Genomic DNA, 20771 nt, shown 5'->3' with positions numbered 1-20771 from the left:
GACAAGAGACAATGGATGGATACAGATAGATAGGGAGTACAAGAAAACAATGAGACAATATTGGTCACCATGACAGGCAGTGGCTTCTGCACACCAGCAGCAGCACAGTCACAGGACAGGAGAGTTTTAAGGAAGGATTTGAAGGAGAATAAAGAAGTAGCTTTGTGGATGTTTATAGGGAGCACCTCACAAGTCTGAGAAGCAGCATGAGAGAAAGCATGAAAGATGCTTGTCTGAAAATTTAGCAAGTGGGCAATGCACACTGACATCATGAGCCAACAACTGGCTTCAGTCGTTCTTGTTACTTCCATTTTATAGTTGTATTAGTACAAATAGAACCTTGCCGCATTAAAAACTAATAATTTAAATGGCACTTAGACCCTCATTTTTAAACACTGTACAAAAACTTAATCCTCACAAAGCTATGAGGCAGGTATTTCCCTCATTTATAGAGGAGGAAACTTATACAGAGATAATTAAGTGACTTGGCTGTGATCGCAGCAGGTCACTGGCTAAGACAAGGTTAGAACTAAGGAGTTCTTGACTCTCAGTTCTTGATTCCAGTCCACCAGACTCTGTTACCTCTGCAGACATGAATAGAGGAACAACTACATGGGATCAGTGTGCTGCAAAGGAGTTCACAAAGCCAGATCACTATTTTATCACAACCTGAAGTACTCTTCTATATGCTGCACTTGCATCATCTCTATCTCCTCTTCCAATATTTTAGGAAAGTACTTTAAGGCTTCAGCAAGCCAAATTGATGTGACTGCTGAGATTGGAGGCAATGTAACCTGGAATAATAGAGAAAGACAAGTAAACTGAAGTCCAAAATTATAGATCCCCTTTCTCTGACCAACTTATCTGGAGCAAGGATACCTGCCAGCCTGGAAGAGGGACAGCAACAAAAATAGCAAAATCTATTCTTTTTTTCCTGTTTCAGTTTTCATTACTCTCCCCTTCTGATTATATAATATACAGAATATTACAGGAATACTTACAAGTAGCACTAATATAATCATTCTGTTAAGGATCACTGCTTATTCATTTTATGCTAAGTACATTGCAAATTGCTCAGCACTGAGTATACTGAAGATTTCCAAACAATAACCTATTCAACATGAGAGCATCTCATAAACTCCGTCACAGAAGAAGGGACTAGCTGCCATTTACAATCATTGGAGAAGAGCAACAGCCCGAACACCAATCATTTTTTTGGGTGGAGGAGAGGGAAAGCAACATGCTTTAATTTACCAAGTAATTAGCACAAACTTTTTAAATTCTCTTCTTGCACAGACAGAAAATGTGAAGAGGAAGACATTGGAGTTGGGAAACTAGGCTAACAAGCCAATTTCAATGACTAATTCTGTAGATAGTTTTCAAACTGTTTTGAGCCACAATAATTTCAATTACATTTTTAAAGTACATAAGAACACACTCTATTTTACCAATCTGGTAAGCTATTGGAAAACAGGCCAGTGCCTCAACCAATACAGGGTAGCTTTAGTTTAAATCAGGCCATAATTTGAAGCTGCATATTTATCCAGTGAATCATACTGAAGCTAAAAGGGAAAGCTACCATTACAACAAAAATGTGCAGGAAGAACTATTCATATATTTCAGTTCTTTCCATTTTCATGTACACTTGGACTGCCTCATACTTAGGGCCCTGAGTTTTCAGGTTTTAGTTTATTTATTTTTTCTCCCAGGAATTATCTGTATTTATTACAACAACAACAACAACACAAAAACAAGGAAAAATCAGTGCAAAAACTTAATTTTTCTGGGTAAATATAGGGGTTATTTTAGTGGACGGAAGGAGGGGGAAAGTATTCAGTTAATGCTTTGATGAATGGAATTCAATGTGGTTGCTTGCAGAACTAAAACAGAACACAAAACATAATGCCACCTCTGAGTTTAAGAAAACACGTGTCTCTAATCCACAAATGAACTTTTCATTTGAACAGTTTACTATTGTAGACTTAGAACTATTAGCCTATAAATATTTACATTTAATAATTGGGCCATTTGCAGCGCATACACTCAACGTCATCCTCTCCTCCTGTTTTTGTTTTTTTAAAACTTTCAAAATACTGTCTTGTGTTCTGATACAGATTTTTGTTCTCTTCCCCTTTTAATATGTCAGATATTTAAACCGTTGCCAGCTAACAGCTTGAAATGTGTACGTGGTGGCGTGAGATTAATCAGTATGTTCAGATGCTACTTCTGGGGGAATTCTGCTTCACTGCGTGGGCGCATAATTCATGTTCCCCGCAGATTTCTTGTTTCCCTACAGAAAAATTAATTCTGATAGGGAAACAAAGGGAAGCCACAAGAGTGGTCATGCGCCCCTCCCCGGCAGTGCAGACAGGTCGGTTTGGGCACCTAGAGCAACCAGCAGAGATGCAGATCACTGCTTGGGGAGGGGGGGGGGTTGTCTGGGCAGTCATGTGTGTGTGAGAGAGGCACTCTGTCTCTCTCATTTGCTATTGCAGCACACGCAAACGTGGCATGGAGGGGCAGGGCATCAGGGTGTTTCTGAGCAGGTAAGCATGGGCAGGCTCTGTCCCCTCAGGCAGAGCAATGCAGCAGCGTGCCTGCTTAGTGAATTGTTCCCATTGTCTTTGTGAATTCCCCAAGGAGTATAAAACAGGTGTAAAAGTTTTAAGGCTCCTTTACATTGCCAGAGTGGTGTAAAGGACAGTATGGCCTCATAAATGCTTACGGTGCTTTAGTGGTTTGGAACTGAACTAAAGTTTTTGACTGAAAAAATTCCTATCAAAATGTGTTCTATCAGCTGCTTGCTACCAACTTTTCTGGAGATGGTCAGTAGCCAATATAAATTGTGAGTTTGAATCCCCAGCCATCACCTGCTCTTCAATTGCCTATGATGTAACACTGAGCATATGGCTGCATATATTTGTTGACTAATAACTAGAAATAAAGGGTCAAACCTTGCTACATTACTATTAGGCAAGGGGGGGGTTGGGAATTTTCTCCAGTGCACCTCACTCCCATTCTCCATCCATTGTATTGTAGTTTAAATATATTACCAAAATAATTGAAACCAGCGTGACTATATTGCGTTATTTTGATAAATATGGAGAATTTTAAAATAGTGTGTGCATAATTTTTAGGCACAGGAATTTCCCCAGGAGTAAGATGTGTACGCACTTCAGAGCTTGCATGCATGACTGTTTGTTTATTGTGTGTATCTTCTAGACTACTACATAGCCTTACTTCAACTGGCAGCTTTGCACATCCACACAGACTAATGTATCATCTGAATACATATATTTCATTCTATGTGCTGTATTTTCCTAATAAGTTATTTTTTATATATTTGAATGATACAAAAGTAGGGTGAAAATCAGAAAGACAGAATAATGCTTTTGTAAAAACCCAGGATTTTTTCTTGTAAAATCAGTTTAAACTGAAAACAAAGGGGCTTACTCATACTACACAGCTTCAAAGATGCATGATTTATTTTGGCAGTGTTCATTGTTATGTATTTTTCAAACATGAAAAAAGCAACAATACGTGCCTGATCTCCAAAGTCCAAATACAGTTCAGTAATATTTATTCAAACCACAGACTTTACAAGATACCAGTGTCCCTGAGTAATGTGAAACACCAATTTTCAATTATTTCTTTGCTTCAGAAACATACAGTTATTGACTATGACAGCAGCACAGTTTCTTAAAGTGAAAAGGAGAAATTCTCCATCTCCCATAAGAGAGGATATTACAGAGGTGTCCCAACAACTCCAAGGCTGCACTGAGCTTTTCCACTTAAAGCAAGGTTTAAATCCCTAAAATTAACACTGAGCGTCCCAAACATGTACCACTTCTTTCAATAAAAACAAACTTGAACTCTCTTGAAAATTTTCATACTACAATCAGCTGCAGACTGAGAAGTCTAAGCAACTTGAAATCCTTCTTTCTGGATATTTTACATGCAAATGTAAGATTTTATTGGATTCACTATAACTATTTTAATGCTCTTAAACCTTGTAATTTCCCACATTAGTTAATCCTGAATCAAACATCAAAGATTGGTTTTTGATGGCTAAGGTTATGGAACCAAGGGACAAAGTGTCTTTGCCATGGGCTTCTATCACAGAACAAGCTAGAATATAGTAGGGGCGGCTGCAGAGAAAAAGGGAGCAAGCATGCTCCTTACTTCACCCTATCCCCGCTCCAACCTCAGCTTTGCTGCTCAGTACTGCATAAAGTAGAAGAGGGTATTCCCTACTCTCTCAACTACCTGCTCTGCTCCTTACCACCCCTCAAGCCCCTACATCACAGCCCACACTCTGCCCAGGCCCCAAAGTCACCTACAGATCACATACAATGCACACACCCAATTCCTTTGATGCACAGCTTAGCTCTGAACTCAGCAAAATTAAGATGCTCTACTTGACATAATTTTACTTCAAAGCCTATAATGCATTATTACCTAAATTAATCTGATGTCAGAGTTACGGCTATGGTGCTTATTAAGTGAGATTGAGAGGAATAAGATGTGTGTGGCTGTATGGCAGAAATGAAATGGACTTAGCTGTGGAGGCAGAGTCAGAGCTTGTTTGGATACCATAAGGAGTGTGTGGCAAAGTGCATGAACGAAGGTGGTCTGGATGTTAATGCTATCTTACCTGGTGATTTTCTTAAGAACATAAGAATGGCCATACTGTGTCAGAAACTACGGTCCATCTAGAACAGTATCCTGTTTTTCTGACAGTGGCAGGTGTCAGATGATTTAGAGAGAATGAACACAACAGGGCAATTATTGAGTGATCCACCCCCTGTCGTCTGGACCCAGCTTCTGGCAGTCAGAGTCATAAGAACAGCATGGGGTTGTGTCCCTGACCATCTTGGCTAATAGCCATTGATGGACTATCCTCCAGGAACTCACCTAGTTATTTTTTGAACCCAGTTATATTTTTGACCTTCACAACATCCCGTTACCTAGTTCCACAGGTTGACTATGCATTGTGTGAGAAGTACTTCTTATGTTTGTTTTAAACCTGCTGCCTATTAATTTTATTGGGTGACCCCTGGTTCCTGTGTTATGTGAAGGGGTAAATAACTCTTCCCCATACCATTCATGATTTTAAAGATCTGTATCATATCTCCCTTCAGTTGTCTCTTTTCCAAGCTGAACAGCCACGGTCTTTTTAATTTCTCCTCATGTGGAAGCTGTTCCACAGCCTTAATCATTTTTGCTGCCCTTCTCTGTACCTTTTCCAATTCAAATGTATCTTTTTTGAGATCGGGTGATGAATACCACACGCAGTGTTCAAGGTGTGGGTATATCATGGATTTATATAGTGACATCATGACATTATCTGTCTTATTATCTATTCCCTTCCTAATTGTTACTAATATTGTTAACTTTTTGGACTGCTGCTGCTGAACATTGATCAGATGTTTTTCAGAGAGCTACCCACTGTTTCTTGAGTGGTAACAGATAATTTAGCCACCATCATTTTGTATAATTGGGATTATGCTTTCCAACGTGCATTACTTTGCATTTATCAACATTGAATTTCATCTGCCATTTTGTTGCTCAGTCATCCAGTTTTGTGAGATCCTTTTGTAACTCTTCGCAGTGAGCTTTGGATCTGAATGATTTTATTTTTTATCATCTGCAAACTTTGCCATCTCACTATACCTATTTTTCCAGATCATTTATGAATATGTTGAATAGCACTAGTCCCAGTATAGGTCCCTGGGGGATCCTGCTATTTACCTCTCCACTGTGAAAACTGATCATTTATTCCTACCCTTTGTTTCTTATCTTTTAACTGGTTATTGATCCATAAGAGGACCTTCCCTCTTATCCTATGACTTCCTACTTTGCTTAAGAGTCAGTGAAGGATCTTGTCAAAGATTTTCTGAAAGTCCACGTACACTACACCCACTGGATGAACTTGGTCCACATGCTTGTTGGCCCCCCTCAAAAAATTCTAATAGATTGGTGGGGTAGGATGTCCCTTTACAAAAGCCATGTTGACTCTCCCTCAGTTCTTCATTCGATTACTAGTACACCACTACCTTGATATAACGCCACCCAATATAATACGAATTTGGATATAATGCAGTAAAGTGGTGCTCGGGGGGGGGGCAGGAGGGGGGCTGCACATTCCGGTGGATCAAAGCAAGTTCAATATAACACAGTAAGATTTTTTGGCTCCCAAGGACAGCATTGTATCGAGGTAGAGGTGTAGTACTCTGTTAGTGCCTATTTTCCTGAAGGAGGCTGAGTCCCCATTGTGCTGGGTACTATAATTACACCCATGAGAATTCACTTAAGGTACTTTATCTCTACATTTTATGTGGGTTTAAAAATAAATTACTGAGCCATACCATAATCTAGGTATATCTGAAACAGCTTTACAAATACTGTGCAGCTAAAGACCATTGCTTTTTAAAGTAGTAGAGCTTATTATATCTGCAAAGATCTCTACCGTGTTACCAATTGAAGCTCAATATTGTATACGATATCATAATAAAGCCCAGGTAAATCCAACTCTACATGCTCCACTTCATTATTAAAAAGGCACTTGATGTAATCAGTAAACAAAACAAGGCACACAAGAGAAACTAACCTCAGTGACAAGGCAGGTAAAGTCAAAGACCAAAACAAAGAGGTTCTGCTAATCCTTTCACGGATGTGCCACCCATATTATTTCATTAGTTTTTTATACAAGGAAGAATTTTAAATACAATGCCTGGGGGCGCTCTCTCTGTGTGAGACAGGGGACTTCTGGGAAGTTTTCAATCTACTTTTTTTTTTAATGCTTGTATTTGCAAATGGAGGATTGGTAGAATCAGGCCTTGAAGCACAGTTCTTGCAGCTAAAGTTCATGGCACCTGAGGAATACAGTGCCCAAGTCTACTTTAATGGATGCTTATTTTCACCACCCTGAACCATAGGCAAGATGCGTCTCCTCCACACATGAGGATCACACATACAAATGACCTAATGGAGTAGTACTGGACATTGTTCTTAAATTAAAGTTGCCTCCATATATAGCCAGCGGTTCCTCTTTTACCCCCATTTTAACAGTGTAAAAATATTAAACTATTTTTAAGATCATAGCTAAATGATAGAAGGAATTCTACACTGACTTGAAGTGTCTAGATAAAAATAAATCGAACAATATCTATTCAGAGGCACTTTTTACAATCTTTAAGTCGCTGGAGATGCAATATATATATATTTTGTATAATGGCAATGAGAATACTTGATCAGTTATATTTAAACATCAATCAACTATACCTTAAATCAGATAGAATAAATGCCAATTCTCACTGTTAGTACTGAAGTATGGAATATCAAATCAATTTAAAGAGAAATATTTTGTATTTGGGATTTAAAGCTGAGGACACTTTATATTTGGGATATTAGCAATGTATCTGTAGAAATTCTTAGCGTGGTATTTAAAAATTACACACACTTTCCACACCATAAATGTGTAAGAACAAGTACCAAATCCTGGGATCTTTAAATAAAATCAGTTACAAGTTTTCAAGAGTTGAGACAACCAAGATTACATATTTCAGGGTTTTTTCTTTCTGAATTCTTAGGATATGAGAAACAAGACATGTGTCCTTCCAACTAATAGGTCATTTTTAAGCTGGGCAGACTTGGGTTATAAGTATATGAGTCAGACAAACAATTTATTCATACATCAGATTGTTCAACAGGTCTAGTACTTGAATCACTATTTGTCAGAAAGCTCCATTTGTACAAAGTTTCAATTATAGATAGGTCTCATTTAAATTTTTCATTAGCTGCATTTACAGTTTCTAAATTATTCAGCCCTATGAGCATTTTAAGTTCCATAGCAAAACTGGAACAGAGACCTAAGAACTCCCGTATTCCTATGCTGGCTAGAACATCTGAGTTTTTGGGCTGCCCCATTTCACTGACGTACAGCATAACTGAGTCAACTTCTGGAAAATGCTCTTTATTAAGCCAGTCAGGCATTCTCAAGTATAGCAAGAAAGCACGATTCAACTTGATACAGCAAGGAAGCTAAGCAGAAAAATTCTAGAACATAGAACTGTGGGCTCTCCCTCGCTTGGGAGTAAGCCTAGGCATCAACACTTAAAATGTAGGTGTTTCACTGGGTTTGGAGAATGGGAGAAGGAGGGAGAACACTGGTGCAGCAATGGCACAATAGCTGCTTGGGGGAAAAAAAGCTCCCACATTGACTCCAATGGGAATCACCTATTTCAACACCAAAGTTCATTGGGGTGAAGTACAGAAGTGAATGACTAGTGAAAAAGGAAAGTATTTAAATACAGGATGCTGATTAATACCACTACCATCACTACCTACTCTTCTATAGCACTATCCATCAATAGAGCTCAGAAAGGTGGCCAGTCATTTACAGATGGTGGAACTGAGGCACAGAGGTGGGAAGTGACTTTCCCAAGGTTACCCATCAGGCCGAACACAGAACTGGGAAAAGAACCCAGGTCTCTTGAATCCCAGTTCAGTGTTCTGTCTTCTGGAGCACACTGCCAGCATCAACGGAATGGCAGAGATTAACATAGATTACAGTGTAAGCATAACAAGAAAAGAGCTAATAAATTGAAATGAAGCAACAATTGCTTTTATTAAAGTCTATTTATCATTCAGGCACACTGCAACCAGATGTAATATGCTGTCGTATATGTCACACCCGATTAGAGTGACTGAATTTACTCCTTTTCTCAAGGCAAGGAAATGTTAAAACTTTGCATTTTTAGATGTGCTATTTTATATACATTCTGGATAATAACATCATGCAACTATAAAGGGAAAAAAGTCAAAACTTTTGAAGAAGAATATTTTAGGCAAATAGGTATAGATACCCCTCTCCACAAAGTTCACAGCTTGTGGAGAATTATAAAACACAGCCATCTTGTTTTTCCTTCAGTTTTTTCTGTATAAATCTGTTCCTGATGAGATACAACATAAAGAAACCAAAGGTTTACTGAAGTCAGCGTGGGCGGGTGTGTGCATGCGCGCGTGCTAATTGGAATGTAGTATTGACTCATGACAATTTTAGGACAACTGCTCCCGTTGGCCTAGTAATAGGTCTGAAATCCCTGAGCCCTTCTGAATGCTTGTAATAAATATCTTACTTGCAGATAGAAAAGCAGGCAAACTGACATTAATCCATTTTGAAGTGTTGTGTGTGGAGGGTGCTGATGCCATCATCCTTGAAAAGCTGATCACATCAGAAGTCTAAGACCACTTCCATGATCTCTGATACCACCTTACAGAAGATGGAAACAAATAATTGTAGAACTGTTGTGGGCACTGCTTATTTCTCACCAAATCCAGAAATTCTAAGTTGTGAAATCCCCATGATGCTCACAAATGGAACTAGTTACAATATGGATATTAGTCTTCAGCCATTTTTCTAGTCAAAAATACAGGAAGCTAGAAAAAATGCATGTTTCCTAGCTTTAAGACCTTAACATTCTTTGGACATAAGACACAGTGCCAATAGTAACCACATTGCAATCCTGTCTGCTAAACACAGCAATGCAGCATAGCATAGTACAACCTACAGGCACTCTCTCTTAAAACTGGAGCCCAGAGTAGGAGTCTGCCCATCACTAGAGGCCTGAGGCAGCCTGTTCAGTAGATGGGTCTGTAGTGCCTCCCGCTCACTGGCTCAGTTGTAGAGCATGGAACAGAGAGCACCCACAATCACACTTGTGGGCTTGGGTTTACTTCCAAAGCCCAGGCACCAGAATGGCTTAGGAAACAGCTATGAGCTGGAAAAAACAAACTCCACTGCCAATGATGGTTTCAAGTAGTTCAGATTCCTCAAGCAAATCTTGAAGGACCTTATCTAGGGAGCTGGGGCAACCAGAACGTGTCTTCCTCCCACTAACCTCCCAAATCCCATGGGCAAGCCCTGCACCACCTGAGAGGGCTTAAAGCTACAGATCCCCTTGTGTATTTATAGAGGATCTGATTCAACCCACTCTCCTGCACTTCCTCTCCAGGACCCTCCTCCTCCCACCATCGTCCCTATATGACAATTCCCATGTTAGCCTCCAGTTCTCCTTTACCCGTCACAAAGCAATTCCCATATGAAGAACTCTATATAGCATTACCGCCTTCTCCCCCCAACCAGCCTCCATTCTCCCCACCCTCTCCACAAACCATCCCACACTCTTTCTTCCAACCACCACCTTCCCCTCACCGATCAAACCAGCCCCTTCTCCCCGCAACCAGGGCTACTGGAACAATTTGTATAGTGGGAGTGCTTAGAATCATTGAACCAAACTGTAAAGCCTGTATATAAAGGAAACCACTTCAATCCAGGAGGTGCTGCAGCACCCCCAGCCCCCCTTCTCCCAACCACCCCCAGCCTTCCCATGCCCCCAACCAGTCCCCAATCCCCCCAAGCCCTCCCCCAACTGCCTCTGGCCTCCCCATCCCCCTAACCAGTCCCCAATCCCCCCCACGCCCTCCCCCAACTGCCCCCAGCCTCCCCATCCCCCCAACCAGTCCCCAATCTCCCCACGCCCTCCCCTAACTGCCCCCGGCCTCCCCATCCCCCCAACCAGTCCTCAATCCCCCCACGCCCTCCCCCAACTGCCCCCAGCCTCCCCATCCCCCCACGCCCTTCCCATCCCCCTTCTCCCCACACCCTTCCCCAGCCTCCCCAAACCGCCCCCGGCCTCCCCATCCCCCCAACCAGTCCTCAATCCCCCCACACCCTCCCCCAACTGCCCCCGGCCTCCTCATCCCCCCAACCAGTCCCCAATCCCCCCACGCCCTCCCCCAACTGCCCCCGGCCTCCTCATCCCCCAACCAGTCCCCAATCCCCCCACGCCCTCCCCCAACGGCCCCCGGCCTCCCCATCCCCCCAACCAGTCCCCCACCCCAGCCCCTTCCCGCTCACCCACCGAGGGAGAGGAACGAGTGGGGCAAAGGCCCGCTCTCCATCGCCTTACTTTGGCGGGTCGATCGCTCCCAGGCCGGCGGCTGCCCCTCCTCCCAGCCCCTGGCGAGGCACCGCTCACTTCCGCGTTTGGGGGGAAGAGACAGGGCAATGCCGGGCCAAGCCTGAGGAGCGCCCAGCAGCTAGTGCGCACGCGCGAGACAGCTCTCCAGGGGAAGGTTGTTCTTGTTTTCTGTGCCCAGTAGCGTGTCTCTGCAGCAGCGGGGGTACAAGGCGGTAACAGATGTTACTAGACAAGTGCCTGGGAAGCCCAGACTCCGTCGCGGGGATGTACATAGGCCATATGAGCCAACAAAGAACAATTCCCTGTTAGCCACGCAGCCGCTTCACTGCTGTACGGGCAGGGGAAGTAAATGGTGCTGCGACTGGGGAGCTGCAAAGCACGCCAGTCAACTGTTGTCATTGCATTGCAAATTTCCGGTCCCTACTGTAATCAACAGTCTCCTACAAACCCTGCAATTAAGTGAAAAACAGCGCACCCGCCCCGACAGAGGGCAGCAGCCCTCAGCTCCTGGAAGGCAATATTTGAGGTAGCCAGAGGCACTGGAGTGCGGGGAGGCAGCAGGTTCTGGGTTGCCTTGGTGCTTGATTTGTGCCTCTAGGCTTGGCAGTTCCTAGCCCAGCACCTCTAGGCTGGCTGCATCAGTTATTAATGTAAAAAAATGGCTTGAGCCCCAATATCTCTTTCATTACAAAGTAAGCACTGGGTTTGCTCTATGGCCAGCTGCACTTACTGCACCAGGTGGCAGCTCAGCACCAAGAAGCAGGTCGGTGCTGCATGAAAAAGGAGGTAGAATTTATACCTTTACTTCTCTGGGTACGTCTACACTACGGGATTATTCCAATTTTACATAAACCGGTTTTGTAAAACAGATTGTATAAAGTGAAATGCATGCAGCCACACTACGCACATTAATTCGGCGGTGTGCGTCCATGGTCCAAGGCTAGCGTCGATTTCTGGAGCATTGCACTGTGGGTTGCTATCCCATAGTTCCCGCAGTCTGCCCCACCCCTTGGAATTCTGCGTTGAGATCCCAGTGCCTGATGGGGCAAAAATCATTGTCGCGGGTGGTTCTGGGTAAATGTCGTCACTTATTCCTTCCTCCGGGAAAGCAACAGCAGACAATCATTTCACACCCTTTTTCCTTGGATTGCCCTGGCAGACGCCATAGCACGGCAACCATGGAGCCTGTTTTGCCTTTGTCACTGTCACCGTATGTGTACTGGATGCCGCTGACAGAGGCGGTACTGCAGCGCTACACAGCACCATTCATTTGCCTTTGCATGATAGCAGAGACGGTTCTGTACCATCTGCTGTGCCATTGTAAATTGGCAATGAGATGATGGTTATCTGTCATTCTGTACTGTATGCTGCTGTCATGGGTGCCCCTGGCTGAGGTCGGCCGGGGGCGCAAAGACAAAAATGAGAATGACTCCCCGGGTCATTCCCTCCTTTATGTTGTATCTAAAAATAGAGTCAGCCCTGCCTAGAATATGGGGCAAGTGTACTAGAGAACCAGAGAGCACAGCTGCTCCATGTCAGATCCTGCAAAAATGATGAACTACATGCCATTTTAGGGGGTGCCCCTGCAACAACCACACCCATTGCTTCCCTGCTCCCCTAACCCTCCTGGGCTACCGTTGCAGTGTCACCCCATTTGTGTGATGAAGTAATAAAGAATGCAGGAATAAGAAACACTGACTTGTTAGTGAGATAAAATGAGGGGGAGGCAGCCTCCAGCTGCTATTAGTCCAGGCAGGACATTAAGCGGTGCCAGGGAGAGGAGCCCAGCTTCCCACTGCTATGACAGTCCAGGCAGTACAGAATCTTTTCTTTACACATTAAAGGGAGGGGGCTGATGGAGCTCAGCCCCTAGCTGCTAGGATGAAGACGGTTACCAGCCGTTCTGTACCATCTACTGGGAATGACCGGGAATCATTCCTATTTTTACCCAGGCGCTCCCGGCCGGCCTCACCTGAGGCCAGCCAGGAGCACTCACGGGCTGATGATTGTACCGTCTGCCACCGGGGAGGGGAGGGGAGCGGATACTGCTCTTCACTGCCACAGCATCGCGTGTACCAGCAGCATTCAGTAGACATAGGATGACATTGGAAAAAGTCAAGAAACGATTTTTTTCCCTTTTCTTTCCAGAGGGCGGGGGGTAAATTGACGAGCTATACCCTGAACCACCTCGGACAATGTGTTTGACCCTACAGGTATTGGGAGCTCAGCCAAGAATGCAAATGCTTTTCGGAGACTGCTGGGGATTGTAGGATAGCTGGAGTCCTCAGTACCCCCTCCCTCTCTCCATGAGCGTCCATTTGATTCTTTGGCTTTCTGTTATGCTTGTCACGCAGCACTGTGCTGTGGACTCTGTCTAGCATAGCCTGGAGATTTTTTTCAAATGCTTTGGCATTTCGTCTTCTGTAATGGAGTTCTGATAGAACAGATTTGTCTCCCTGTACAGCGATCAGATCCAGTATTGCCCATACAGTCCATGCTGGAGCTCTTTTTGGATTTGGGACTGCATCGCCACCCGTGCTGATCACAGCTCCACGCTGGGCAAACAGGAAATGAAATTCAAATGTTCGCTGGGCTTTTCTTGTCTCCCTGGCCACTGCATCCGAGTTCGGATTGCTGTCCAGAGCGGTCACAATGGTGCACCGTGGGATACCACCTGGAGGCCAATACTGTCAATTTGCAGCCACACTAACCCTAATCCGATATGGTAATACCGATTTTAGCGCTACTCCTCTTGTCGGGGAGAAGTACAGAAACCGATTTAAAGAGCCCTTTATATCCATATAAAGGGCCTCATTGTGTGGACAGGTACAGCGTTAAATCGGTTTAATGCTCCTAAAATCGGTTTAAACGCGTAGTGTAGACCAGGCCTCTCTCACACATTACCACCCATTCTGATCTCTCCTGTAGACTAGCATCACCCCATTGAGATCATGGCTCTAGGTTTTTGCCGCCCCAAGCACACACACAAAAAAAACCACCTCCAGGAGCACAACTGCCAAAGCAAAACCAAATAAACAGGAGCACAACTGCCCTGAAAATGTGTTTGATTTGCTGGTGCCTAGAGCCGGTCCTGGGTGGAGTGTCTCATCCTCACTTCTGTTCCTTTACATCTCCTTTACACAGGTGGGCGTTCTGGTTGCAGGAAAGGGTGGCCGAAATCAGGAGCCTTAAAAGATCTGCAGTGTTGTAAACTCACGATTTTAACAAGAATCTCATCATAATTAGGGTTTTTTCCTTAAAGTCCCAGATCCTGGAGTCAAGTTACTACATGAGAATCTGAGCTTTTCTTTTAAAACAAAAAAAAAAAGATAACCCCCTAGCACTGGTGATGATAGACAAACCTTGACAATATTACCCCCTACTCCCAAAGACTCAGGAACAAGAAAGGAAGAATTAATGTTCTAGCTCATGATTTTTAAGCCTAGATGATGATTTGGCAGAGGGGAGGGGGGGCGCTGACTCATAATTTTTAACATTTAGGGTAGGAACCACTGGTTCATAGCCTGCTGCAGATGGGTATAAGCAGGGAGTGGTTTCTGGTGCCCCAGCGAGGACCTGAGTGGGCTGGCGGAAGGGTCCCAGTGGATGTATTGTCCTGCGCTTACTGCCCACCTTGGCTCTCCGAGCTACTGGCTTTGGTCCCACGGGGGCGAAGGTACAAGGTCGCTGCAAGGATTTGGGTTGGGTCGCAGAGACAGGAAATAGCTGCGCCTGCCTTTCCCCTCCAAGGCGGCAGGGGGCGAGACTCGGAAGTGGGCGTTCTAGTTGCACCGTTATAAACTCGATGATGGGGCTAGAGCGTCCCTCTCGCTCAGCGCTTGCGCGGCAAGTTTGACTGGGATGGCGGCGGTGGGGAGCCCGGCGGGGTGAGCGAGGGGCGCTGTCCCCGTTATTGCCCCTTCTCCCCGGGGCACAGCCCGAGCGGGCCCCTTCGCCCCGCCTGACCCGGTGCCTGTGTTTGTGTAGGGTGACGCCGGGAGCGGAGGGAGCTGCTGAACCGGACGGGAGCGCGGGGGCTACGGGCGCGAGGCCTAAAGGTAGGGGCAGCGCTGCGGGCGGGAGAGTGACAAGGTGGTGGGGACCGGGTGGGCCCGTAGGTAAAAATCAGCCGATTTCTGCTTCCCCGGAGACTCCTGTGTCTTATCCGTGCCGCTGCCCGTTCTCCTCAGCCTCCAGCGCGTCCTGCGAGTTGTGACCAGGGACCTTTGACCGCCCCCGAGTTCATCCCCGCACACCCTGCCCCGTGTATAGCTCCTTCCCCCCTCCTTTTCCTGTTAAATAAGGAGTCAATAATCACCACGAGCCGGAAATCCCAATGAGTAAAATATTAATCTGTTATAATTTATATCGTTATGTGTTGCATTTTCCTAAGTGCTTAGTCGCCACGGTGCTGAGACTGGTGTAATTTAGATGGAGATAAATATTCTTATTGCTGCCCAGATTTTATTTTTTCCCTTCTTTTCAGGTGGAAGAGTTGTGAAGGCTCGCTACCTTCAATATGATAGAAAACCTGTGGGGAAGGTTAAGTCTGGTTTCAAATTACCTGCTTTAAAAAAAATGCTGTCCTCTAACATAATAAAGTGAAAGCTGATAGAAGAAGGCAATTTAAAAAAGTGAAATATATCAGGTTTCAACTGAAAAACAAATATTTTTAAAGAGACCAGACTGTGGTTTAGAAATATGTTTGGCAGTCTCTGATGCTGTAAGTGCTCATCCACTCTGCCTAGTACTATTGATTAAACAAATGGAGCACTTTGCATTTGTCTTTATTAAACAGGATGAAGTTTAATAAAGACAAATGCAAAGTGCTCCACTTAGGAAGGAACAATCAGTTTCGCACATACAGAATGGGAAGAGACTGTCTAGGAAGGAGTATGGCAGAAAGGGATCTAGGGGTTATAGTGGACCACAAGCTAAATAAGAGTCAACAGTATGATGCTGTTGCAAAAAAAGCAAATGTGATTCTGGGATGTATTAACAGGTATGTTGTGAGCAAGACACGAGAAGTCATTCTTCTGCTCTACTCTGTGCTGGTCAGGCCTCAGCTGGAGTATTGTGTCCAGTTCTGGGCACTGCATTTTAAGAAAGATGTGGAGAAATTGGAGAGGGTCCAGAGAAGAGCAACAAGAATGATTAAAGGTCTAGAGGACATGACCTATGAAGGAAGGCTGAAACAATTGGGTTTATTTAGTTTGGAAAAGAGAAGACTGAGAGGGGACATAGTAGGAGTTTTCAGGTATCTAAAAGGGTGTTATAAGGAGGTGGATGAAAACTTGTTCATCTTAGCCTCTAAGGATAGAACAAGAAGCAGTGGGCTTAAACTGCAGCAAGGGAAGTTTAGGTTGGACATTAGGGAAAAGTTCCTAACTGTCAGTGTGGTTAAACACTGGAATAAACTACCTAGGGAGGTTGTGGAATCTCCATCTCTGGAGATATTTAAGAGTAGGTTAGATAATGTCTATCAGGGATGGTCTAGACAGTATTTGGTCCTGCCATGAGGGCGGGGGACTGGACTCGATGACCTCTCAAGGTCCCTTCCAGTCCTAGAGTCTGTGAATCTATGAATATGGATTTCTTTAACTCCAGTCACTGAGTGTTCCCTGCTGCATTCTCATGAGCTCTCACCAAGTCCCAGAGAGAAAAATCAGGATAAGGAATTAAAGCCAAGCCCAGGCCTCTTATGTGACTTTGCAAAGCATTGTGATGCCCCAAGGCAGTGTTTTTTGTGTGTGTGTGGCTTTTTTCTTTTTTAAATTATCTATCAGTGAAATTCTGTAGTGAAGTAGGAGCCAGGACAGGGCATTACAACTCATAATCATTATTAAATTGGAATATTTTCTGGTTAGCAGAGTATCTCAGCAAATTCCTCTGTAGTTTCTGGTGTAAAAAGATCTGAAAAAGGGGAAACCCCAACTGGAAGAGCAGGTCTTTTTCAGAAATGCAAAGCCACCACAGGTAAGTGTTTTGTGTGTGTGTGTTTAGCAAAGCTGTTCTTTATGGACTTCTCTCAACCTATGCTGCTGTAGTATCACTGAGGGAGCAGGGACTATTGTGAAATTCTCTAAAGCAGTGACCACCAACCAGTTGATCATGATCAACTGGTCAATCTAGAGGATCTCCTCATTGATCACGATCTCCAGCAGTGCAGTGGGGTTGCTGCCAAGGCAGGCTCCCTGACTGCCCCGGCAGCGCACCGCTCCCGGGAAGCGGCCAGCGTGGCCTGGGTATGGGGAAAGGTCTCCCTCTGTGGCTGCTCCTGCCTACAAGACCCACCCCTGCAGCTTCCATTGACCACAGCTCCCCGTTTCCAGCCAATGGGAGCTGCAGGGGCGGGGCTTGTGGAGAAGAGCAGAACGGAGTCACGTGCCCTCCGGTGGGGGGAGCGTTGGCACCTTCCAGGGGTGGCATGAGGCTGGGATAGGCAGAGAGCCTGCCTTAGCGGCAGCCGCTAAAAAAAAGTGCTGCTTGGCAGGAGCCACCTCCTGCACCTTGAGCCCCCTCCCACATCTGAGCCCCTGCCCCAGCCCTTACCCCTCTCCCTGAGCTGCACTCCTGCCCCAGGCTCAGCCCTGACCCCCTTTCCCACACTGGGAACCCCTTGGCCCCAGCCCTGAGCTTGCATCACCCCTCCAACCAAAAGCCCCTACCCTGCCCAGTGAAAGTGAGTGAGTGAGGGGCTTTGGGGAAGGGGCAGAGCCTATGGGAAGGGGTGGAGTAGATCTTGGGTTGCCCTTACATTCAAAAAGTGATCTTGGGCATAAAAAGGTTGGAGACTACTGACCTAAAGATCATAGACTAGATAGTCTAGAGGCCTACAAAAGCTTTTCCCCCCCCTTATCTGACAATACAGCAGCATTGTGACTCCTGTCATTGATACTTATTGCATTAAAATAGATTAGTTCTGCATTCTCTACACATAATACTAATCTATCTAGAAATGAAACACCACATTAATTCTCTAGAATAAGCAGATACCTGTCATTCTGTAGATGGATTGGGCTGCTACTGTAATACCCAAAAATACTTCTCAATTTTTATATAGATCTAGAGGAATGGAAGAATAAACCCCCACAACATATAAATAACTAGTAATGTTGCAAATCTACATGCTTGTACGATGATCTTATATGTGACTCTCAATGTCTTAGCACTTGTCCAGGTGATCCTCCAGTTTAGTCTGGTAATGTGGGAAAGGAATATTTTAAAATTATTTTAATTCAGCGTTATTTCTGTAGAGCTTTAATCACATATGCATTACCTTTTACTTCATTTGAGTTCTGCTCATGTTGGCAAGCTATGAAATGGCAAAGATAGCAGCATTCTGAACAAGTTGAACCCCAACTAAAAGGAACTCTGCAGCAAGTTAAACCTGCTATGTTTGTTGACTTTTGGAAGACAAAGAAGGTGACAATATCCAGATGACACTTCTGTGTGTGGGTGGGTGGTTTGTTTGTTAAATAAATGAGCTATTGTGCAAATGGTTGTGAACTTGCAGAACTAGGTGTTCTGGGCTGCTCACTTATGTTCTACCACATTAAAATTACGTATATTTCTACAGGCACTGCCACTAGCACACTAAATCGTACTGTCTTGGGAAAAGATGACTTGCAATCCACTTTATTAGAGGGTCATAAAATTGCTCGACCTGACCTGGATCTCTCAGCTATTAATGGTAAGTTTTCTCCTTTAACTCACATTCTAATTTTAACAATAATGTTAAAAGGAATGTTAATGGTATTTAACAATTTTCTAAAGATCTCAAGCATATTACAAAAGAGGGTAAATATAACCCTCATTCTGCAATTGGAGAAAACTGACACAGTGAGGTCAGGCTTAAATTTTTAAGTGTGGCCTCTAATTTTCAAATTCTCAATTTTGGGTTGCCCTACTTCTAAATTCCTAGGACTTGATTTTTCAGAGCATCCACCACTCTGATTAGTAAGCTCTCACCCCTTCTGGAAATTACGCCCCAGGTATTCGAAGGTAGGCACCTAAAATTAGAGGCCAGTTTTAAAAAGTTGGTGTGGCCATGTTCATACAACAAGTCAGTATCAGAGCCAGGAATAGAATGTTTCTGCTTGGGCTCTTTCTTCCCTTGATAAAATCAGTGTGGATTGATTTAAATCCTCAAATGAAAAGACTTGATTTAAATAATGGATTTTAATCAACTCTTCCATTTTGTACTTCCTTTATTTTCTAAAGAAAGGTACATTCTCATTGATATAATCATTAAAAGATGTTGATTTACAACTAAATAGGGTCTTTACACTAGATTTGATCTGTATTTTTGCTACCTAGGAAACTACACTGTAACTGTATATGTTAATTTAAGTAAATGCATAGCTGAGTGTTTTCGGCTTCTCATTAATTGTACATTTTTAGTATGTTAAAAAAATGATGACTAACTTTTTGCTCATGATTTGTGTCAAGCTGCATTAGAATGGTAACTGGAATTTAAACACACAAGACCATATGTAAAATTTATTTCTGTTAAAACAACCCCTTAATATCGTACATGATCCATTGTGTCATATTTATAAAGCTTGACCTTGGAATCAGAGAAACTTCTTTCTTAACATGGAAAAATAACCTTTAACTCAGTTTTTGCTAGATTCTCATGGATTCAGCGTTTATTTTTTATTTTAAATGTTTCAAGAGATTATAATTTTAGATCTTAACATTTTGTGTTAAATTCAGGTGTCATTTAAAAAAAACTTACTTTAAATAAAATAAAATCTGATTTAAAAGTTTTAAATCAGTTTTTATCCACCCTGCATAAAATCATATTAAAATTGTCTGTTTTTAAGAAGCTGATTGTCTTGCTCAAAGCATTTTGGCAGAGAAGCGCTGTGTGTGTACAGATTTTTATTTTATATATTTTTTTCTTTTGTGGTTTAGACAAAAGTCTCTTAAAAAAGATTCCTGGCTCAAAGTCTCTCTTCAGAGCAGAGTCAAGAACACGAAAAAAAGAGCAGAATTCAGTAAGTGACACTTTAAATTAGCTGGAAATTGACACCATTGTATTCAGTGGAATGTACTGAATAAGGATTTTTGTTTATCATTAACTTCGGCAGCAAGAGTTAAGACTTGTCCCCAGAAACCATGTGGTAACAAGTGTTTCTGTGGTGTTGGTGAGAGTATCATCATCTTGAAAGCACTAAGGACTATTATGGGCTGAAGAGCTGTTGTAGGGCTCGTGGGCTAATGTTGCATGCAATAGTTCCCAAAGGACTAGAATAAAGAAGCTGCCAATAAAACTAAAAGCATTGAGTACAAGCAGCTTTGTTAAATATAGCCTGATAAATGCTCACAGAAGGAAATGTAATAAATCAAATTCAGCCATGGCTGTAAAGCTTGTTAGATATGGGCCCACTTATACTGGGCTAACCTCAGCTCTATATATAAAATTTTACGTTCCTTTTTAAGGAAAAAAAAAATCTGCATTTTGCCAGTGAAATGCACCCTATCCTAAGCATTCTAAAATTTCTATTTCAAAGCATCAAAATATCCTTTGTTCTAACAGCTGCCATGTTGTATAGTGAAGTATCACCTTGAATATCCAATATAATTTAAATGGAGGAAGAGAGAATGTATAATTCACTATGGTGCTTTCTTCATGTCACTACAGGGATGGAGGCCTCCCCTTAGTATGTCACCAAGCATATCTGTCCTTTAAAGTGTGACCAAGTACAATTAGTAAAGGCTCACATGGACTCTGCTGATGGGGATTTGATTTGTGTACCACCAACACTCCGTTGTATGAGT

At 43.4% G+C, this 20771-nt stretch overlaps 2 protein-coding genes across 3 annotated transcripts in view; one reads left to right on the top strand and one right to left on the bottom strand.

Annotated features, from left to right (window-relative positions):
- Positions 1-11297, bottom strand: part of MYO9B (myosin IXB) — an 84210-nt gene extending 72913 nt beyond the window's left edge. Inside the window, exon 1 of one of the 2 annotated variants that reach the window (XM_030540057.1) lies at positions 10926-11297. The gene's annotated coding sequence lies outside the window, so the exon portion shown is untranslated. The remainder of the gene's footprint in view (positions 1-10925) is intronic. The other variant, XM_030540056.1, reaches the window with a different exon arrangement.
- Positions 11298-14827: 3530 nt separating this feature from the next.
- The window catches only part of CPAMD8 (C3 and PZP like alpha-2-macroglobulin domain containing 8), a 139553-nt gene continuing 133609 nt past the window's right edge, over positions 14828-20771 (top strand). The window contains exons 1-6 of the mRNA XM_030540055.1: positions 14828-14872; positions 14973-15043; positions 15472-15527; positions 16853-16961; positions 18565-18678; positions 19905-19987. Coding sequence (XP_030395915.1) covers positions 14847-14872; positions 14973-15043; positions 15472-15527; positions 16853-16961; positions 18565-18678; positions 19905-19987 — 459 coding nt within the window. The 5' untranslated portion in view covers positions 14828-14846. The remainder of the gene's footprint in view (positions 14873-14972; positions 15044-15471; positions 15528-16852; positions 16962-18564; positions 18679-19904; positions 19988-20771) is intronic.

Source organism: Gopherus evgoodei, chromosome 22 (assembly GCF_007399415.2).
Source record: "Gopherus evgoodei ecotype Sinaloan lineage chromosome 22, rGopEvg1_v1.p, whole genome shotgun sequence".
In the NCBI taxonomy this organism is placed as follows: domain Eukaryota; kingdom Metazoa; phylum Chordata; order Testudines; family Testudinidae; genus Gopherus; species Gopherus evgoodei.
The sequence above is the reverse complement of the archived record's forward strand: the minus strand, read 5'-3'. Positions and strand labels throughout refer to the sequence as shown.